At 35.5% G+C, this 7,287-nt stretch overlaps 1 protein-coding gene across 1 annotated transcript; it reads left to right on the forward strand.

Moving 5' to 3' along the window:
- The first annotated feature begins 599 nt into the window (after positions 1 to 599).
- LOC107763930 (GDT1-like protein 3) lies at positions 600 to 7,287 on the forward strand. The gene is made up of 9 exons (XM_016582439.2): positions 600 to 1,008; positions 1,084 to 1,152; positions 2,295 to 2,435; positions 2,807 to 2,905; positions 3,122 to 3,194; positions 3,736 to 3,824; positions 4,208 to 4,291; positions 5,161 to 5,220; positions 6,920 to 7,287. The coding sequence occupies exons 1-9, from the start codon at positions 907 to 909 to the stop codon at positions 7,106 to 7,108; spliced, it is 906 nt and encodes a 301-aa protein (XP_016437925.1). The 5' UTR covers positions 600 to 906; the 3' UTR covers positions 7,109 to 7,287.

Here is a 7,287-nt window from a genome sequence, read left to right on the forward strand (position 1 = left end):
TATGCGATGTTAATCTAAATGAAACTATTTTTCTTTGCGTTTATAGTTGAAAAGTATTTTTTTGGTAATTAAATTTAATGTTATTACCAACTGAAAAACAAGTGCTTTGGATGCCTTCATTTGCCATAATACATAAAAGATATTGTGTAATTCTAGTTATTCCCCTGCTCAAATTATCTCTTATATAGAGCTTCTCTAATTTTGTTCTTAATTTTCCTTACATTCTAAATCTAAGTCAATTACAAGTTAATAATGTACACAAGGTACTACGGCATGGACAAAGAATACATGACCTATTACTAAACTAATGAAAATTGATTAGGTCATTTTATTTTGTTTTGTAATTGAAATGTCACTCAATTTTGCGGAAAGTTACTCTCTGTCTTTAGACCATATTTGATATTTTTCTTTCAACCTAATCATTTAAAAATTTAAAAGCATCCATTAAAATCATGAACCGCCAGATTCTTTTTTTATATTTTATAATATGTTAGTTTTATTCTATATCACTCGGTCAAAAATGCTAAATATACTTTTAATATTACCAGTATATTATACCGTGTCAGTTTTATATAATATAAATAAATATTATATCATAAAAATTGAAGGACTCACTAGACATTTACCCCGTATATTGTAAATTAGAATATGCATAATAATGAGTAAATAGGACCACATTTTGGGGAGGGAGGTCTGCATTTGGGGAGATGTTGCTACCAAATCCCATTGCTCACAACGCGTATCCGCAAGATCTCCTCTAACTACTCCCTCTTGTCCGACTACAAACACTTCTGTGTAAATCCCAATTCCCTTTTCTCGATCCCTGAAAATCCTTTTCTCCTTTGTTCCACTGTAAAAACTCGAGAATTGGCCTTAAAAATAAATCACCGGCAAAAGAAAACAATCATGGGTTTGCAATCAAACCCAAGAAATATATGGATTCTTCGTCCTAATTTTTCATTCCTAGTCCTTTTACTTCTCATCACTTCCCCTTTGGTCTCTGCTCAGGTATTGCCTAAACTGTGTTCACTTTGTATGTATACGTTTTTATTTTAAATGTTTGCTTATATTATATCAATTTAGGAAGCTGGGGAGGAAAATGAAAGAGTGGAGTCAGGTGGACGGTTCAAAGATCTGGGAAGGCGTAGTAAAGTGAGTCTACTATTCTTTAGCTGCTGAGATTGGGAATATTTGCATAATGTGTGTACATTATTAGATTTTTATATGCTACTTCATTTATTTGTTGAAATCTACTTCCTTGGCTGGATCACGTTGTTAACTTCGCTAAATTTGTTATAAGTTCATCATATGCACGGGAATTGTTAAATGGTTGAGTCATAGAAGTAACAAGCTGGAGATTCCGAGCTCGAACCCCAGCTACAATAATCATCATGAACTCATCTGCTGCAGCTTTAGTGAACAACAACATACCCAGTGTATTCCCACGGGATGGTAGGGTGTACGCAGCCTTACCCCTACTTGAAGCAGCTAGAGAGGCTGTTTCCGGATGCAGCTTTAGTGAGAGAAAAAAAAAGAGTTTTTCTCCGTAGAGCTTGATAAGCATGTTGGAGGATTATATGAAGAGTGCTTTAAGAAGTCTGGTACTTTGTTTGGGTCTTTTCCTCTAAATCTAGCTTTTAAGGAACACTATTTGGTTTGGTGGTGTTGAATATACTACTCTCTCTGTCTCCCGCCCTCTCTGTAAGTAAAATCTTGATTCTTTTAAATAGGATAAAGAAGTAAATGCTTAATAAATATAAAGTCATACCCGATATACAAAAGAAGGATTTTTGAACAAATCTTGCTGCATGGTAGTCACATGCACTGCGATTTACCCAGGTACTCAGATTGACGTTTAAACGCACTACATGAGCAGCCATGGAATAATATGAAATTACATACGTATAGTGCAGTAGTGCTGATATCTTGCTTTTCTGGGAATTCGGATCTATTGTCCACTGGCATTATCAACACCGTTAAGGCCTTAACCAAAGCTAAAATGTTTGAAGTTATGAAGTTGTTGTTTATTCTGCTTTATTCATTCATGGTGATTATATTTGAAAACAAGGTCTTTGAAGGGGAGGTATTTATGGTCTCCAAGCCGAACAAGAAAATCTCAGAACGGTGGTGGAAATGGTTCCATAATTTAGTGCTTCTCCTTTCCCTGTAGATATCTTCTATGCGAAAATTTTGTTAAGATGTTGGTAGTACTATTCTAGTGATACCTATATTCTAGAGATACCACAATATGTTTGTTAATTTTAATGAGTTTTTACATTTTCTTTGCTGGGCAGATTATTGTTGAAAAACTTAAGACTGGTGTTATAAGGGGTGAAAATGATCCTGATTTTGTTGATGTTCCTTTGGACTTGGATTCTGGCCTTGGGATCTTTGATGCCTTTTTTGCTAGTTTTTCCATGATCCTTGTCAGTGAGGTTAGTGGTTCAACTTTTATTTTCTTTTATTAAACTTGTTCAATGTGTGTATTTTTTTTTTGTTGATACTTCGATCTCTTTGCGGCTTATTCTGGGGAGCTCTTTCCACCATGAAAGAACTTTTAGACTAAATGCTGCTGTACCTTCACCATGTAATGCTGTCGTTTGTATGAGAAAGAGTAAATGACAATGATACGGTTACTCAAGAAAACATGCTTAACCGAGAAAACTAGATGGTTGGTTATATTCAATATCTGTGTTTGTTTCTCAATCCAAGTGTAGTTTGGCAATGAAATATTCATTTTGACCGTACCTTTCTCGAGATATTGCTTTATTTATTAATAAATATTTATGGATGATTATGCTGCTAGATTGGTGATGAGACATTCATAATAGCAGCTCTGATGGCAATGCGTCACCCGAAGTCAATTGTTTTGTCTGGTGCACTCAGTGCCTTGTTTGTTATGACAGTAAGTGATTGAATCTCCTTCTTTACTGTATTAGCTCTTAGAAGCAGCATTTTCTCTCTGTTTCCTTTTCTATGTTCAGTCGTGGCATCTATATTGACAGTGTTCTGTTCATTTATGTGAATGTTTTATACGGTATTGAACTCTTCTTATTCATCTACTAGGAAGTCATATTGTTGGAGGTAGTTCTAACTTTATGTTTTCTCTTCATGTAAGTAGATACTGTCTACTGGACTTGGTAGGATTGTGCCAAATTTGATATCAAGGAAGCATACAAACAGTGCAGCTACAGGTTGTTCATTTTACATTTTATAACTTGCTTCTGTAGTGCTATAATTCCCATAGCTAAAATGTTGATTCTTGTCAGCTGCAAAGATGTCTAATCAAATTTGTAATGTTCTTTCATCGTTCTTAACTTCTATTGCTGGTAAAAAAAAAAACAATACTAGACCCTTTTTTCCCTTCAGGTTCCTCAATCTTGGTTGTCTAGACGTCAGTAAGATCTGTTTTGACTCATAAGACAAAGACCTTGAAATGTTTGTCCTTTGTGCTGATTAAACTAGTGTAGAACTAGTCCTTGTTTCTATGTACCATAAAGTAAATACTTTCTACCTGGAATGCTATACTACCCTATTGTTCGTTATTCCTTCTTGTGATGCCATTTCGTCTTCTTATCCCTTTTTTCCTTTTTGTTTGTGACTCTATCCTCTTTCTTATTTCCACAATCTCTTTTAAGATGAGGCTGATACTCTCCATTCTATACTTTATTTTACCTTTACTAGCATTTTGTTCTGTGAGATAATTAGGAAGTTTTTACTGTTATTTTATTGCAGTTCTTTATGCCTTTTTTGGGCTTCGGCTTCTCTACATTGCGTGGAGGTCATCAGATTCAAAAGCTTCCCAGAAAAAGGAAATAGAGGAGGTATGTGTACCTTATCAAGATTTGGAAGAAAATTGTAGTAATCTTTACACGTGCACAAGATTCAACTTGAGTTTCAGTTAAGATTCTAATTGCACTATGTGGAGATTTCTCAGTGAAGTTTCATTTTCGCTATTCAAAGGCTAGTCAAATCTTTGTTTTATTTTTTAGAATTTCACTTGTCAAACATGTCCGGGTAAGATCCTGCCTTGCGATTACGGGTTCCGAACCCTGGATCCCTTAAAAAACAAGAGGAGGCTTAGTCCGAGACCGAGCCTCTAACTCATAGGAGAGGGCAGGGTCGTTCCATCACCTTGTTTTGGGCAAAAAAAAAAAAAATTCAGTCCTCAAAATAACCATATGCAATTTACTTCTCAAAATGTCAGGTTGAAGAAAAACTTGAAGCTGGACAGGGGAAAGCAGCAGTCAGACGTTTCTTTTCCAGATTTTGTACGCCTATATATTTGGAGGTATGTCTGTACACTTGAGCTATTGGTATTGGATGCTTTTAAAGGATTGTCCTGTTATATTTGTATTTGATCCATTGGGTGAAACCCTCATGCAAGAAGGAAGTCAGGTATAGATGGGATGTCATTCTCCAGGTGAATGATATTGTTTTTTCGTTCTATAACTTGAATGATAAGTGAAATAAAACGGACGACATTATCGGTTGCTGTAAAGAGTCATGAAGAAGGGAGCTTCCTCAAGGCTGTGTTCTTTAAGTGGTGGGAAAAATTAAGAAAATCAAATTTGTCAGATTTCTTGTTTTCTCACCCCGTCGTCTGGTTGGAGCATGTGGAAGTAAAAAGAAATGCTAAAAAAGGATAAGGAAATCATAGAAGTTTTATCTGGACGGATTTAATAGTGGTAAGAGGAGAGTTCTCAAAAACACTCAGCGTTTCCTGTAACCTCCTCCCCCTTCCACCTAAAACTTCCCACAATTTCCCCTCATTCCCGTTCTAACTTTACCAAGTCATACTCTAGATACCCATTCCAAGGATGAGAAGTGCATAAAAACAGTTGGGGAAGACTTAATCATTGGTACTTTGGGGTCACTACAGTCTCTTACATCCAAAAGATGGAGAGTGGAACAGCTAATATATCTTCTCTGCTCCTTCTCCAAAGAAAGATATATATCTCTTCTCCACTTCTACTTTGCTTCCTCTCGTACCACTTAAATGACCAGAATGTTCCTCCCCATTTTGATTTTTCTGCTCCTTGAGTTATATCAAATAATGCATTATGCGGTTATGACACCTTAAGTTAATTAAAATCTCAAATTTATGATATCTGCAAAATAGCTAATTTTTGCCTACCCTTGTTTATGTTGTCTGTGCAGTCCTTTATCTTGACCTTTCTGGCAGAGTGGGGAGACCGTAGCCAGATAGCAACAATTGCTGTAAGATATTTTCAATTCCTATTCTTTGTTGTGGCCCATAAAAACCAGATGCTATGTTGGTTGACATGTGCTTCCTTATGTCTTGATTTTCAAGTGTTTCTTCCACCTCTTTTTTTTTGCATTTGTGTGTTTGTGTTTCTTGGGTATTTGATTGATGGCCTGAGGAAAAGAATTAGGCACTCTGTTTTGTTAATAACTTTTCAAATTCAAAAACTTGTACATAGTGAACCTGGTCTGGCATCGGTTGAATGGATACCCACTTAACTGGCACCTGATTGTGCTCAATTGTCAATTGGGTAAGGTAGTTTTTCAATGTAATATAGGTTATATCTACCAGATTTCTCAGGCTTTTTCTCTAAAATTTGATGCATTATATTGCAAGTACAGCATTTTACAACTGAACAACCACATGAGGTTTTACTAGTTCTGAAATGACAATCGTATTTAATGCATTTACATTAGTTTCTGTCCCATTCCCAAGTAGGCGAGCAATTCCTCATTCAATAATGTAGAGAAAACCTCTTCGTTTTTATTCTATTTGTAAGTACTAAAACACATTTTCCATGTGCTATGGTATTTTTTTTTTGGTAACTAATTTTTTTATAATCTCCAAGTGAAAGCAATACATAACCATAGCTAGACATAGCTCAGCTAGTTATCTAAAAAATAAACGAAGCTGACCAGCCTAAACAAAAGAGCGAAGAAACTAACACAGCCTAATAACAAAGGATCTATATCTAAAACATTAAGGTGTGCAGCAATGTCCTAACTCTGGGTGACACTCTAACATTACACAGATAAGCAGTCTCTCTTGCAATACTGTCCCAGCTCCTGCTCTTCTTCTAAAAAAATCTTTGATTTTTCTCCACCCATATAGCATACACACACTCGGCTATGATAGTTATTAGTAATGCCAGTAAGTTTATTGTACACAAAATGCTGATAACTAATAGAAGAAGTGCTTAATAATCTTTTTTAAACAACTAAGAAGTTATTTTCTGATTTTTCAATGATTTTGAAATGCTAGATAGTGATTGGCACATATAAATTGTGGAGGTTTTCTGTGTCTGTGTTATGCTAGTAGTTTCTGAAATTTCATATTAAAAGACTCACGTTTGTATGATCTTCTCATGCTATGTAATTATTCTTCATTTGTTGTGTGAAACATTTATGTCAACCTTTCTGCGATGGTTGAACTATTATCTCTTCTGTGACTTGGTGCTGCTTCTGGTGTCTATGCATTAGTGAGTTGGTCTATTATTGGATAAATCAACTATGCCTCAATCCGAACTGGTTTTGGTTGGTTATTCTCAGACTCATTCTGTTCCAATCAGATAATTTGTCTTTTAAGGCAAATTAAGGATTCTCTAAAAGTAGAGGTTCTTGAAATCTAACAATCCCTACACTATATCCCATAGTTCTCTTATAAAAAAGAAAAAGGAAAGAAGAGTGAATCAATTTTCATGTTTCCTTTAGTCTTGATCTTAATAGAAGAGAACGTTACAGCTCGTACGGAGGTATACCTGTAACTAATATCCAGATCAGTATTAACATTATTTTTTTTGTCTCAATCATGCTAAGCTTTATGTGGATATCTCCTTTGGTGAGTACGTTGTGCGATAATACTGTGAAAAGGCTCAATAAACTGCTTAAAGTTCGAGGACGGTGTTTCACCGATTATATGCATTTCATTTTGCAGCTAGCTACACACAAAAACGCAATTGGAGTTGCTGTTGGGGCTATAATAGGACACACTATATGTACTTCAGTGGCAGTGGTGGGTGGAAGTATGCTTGCATCCAGGATCTCACAGCGGACAGTAGCAACAGTTGGGGGCCTTCTTTTCCTTGGGTTTTCCTTGTCATCATATTTCTATCCGCCTCTATAATTCCCACTTCATAGTTTAAGCTAATTCATTAGGGATTGGTTTGCCCGAATTGTGGGCTTAAGAGGAAAAACGAATTATTTCAACATGTATTTCACCTTATTTTTGTGTAAATGTAAACATACTGAATATTCACATGAATCTGGAAAAAATTGCTACAATAGTGGCTGTAATTTTTTGCC

Source organism: Nicotiana tabacum, chromosome 4 (assembly GCF_000715075.1).
Source record: "Nicotiana tabacum cultivar K326 chromosome 4, ASM71507v2, whole genome shotgun sequence".
Lineage (NCBI taxonomy): Eukaryota > Viridiplantae > Streptophyta > Magnoliopsida > Solanales > Solanaceae > Nicotiana > Nicotiana tabacum.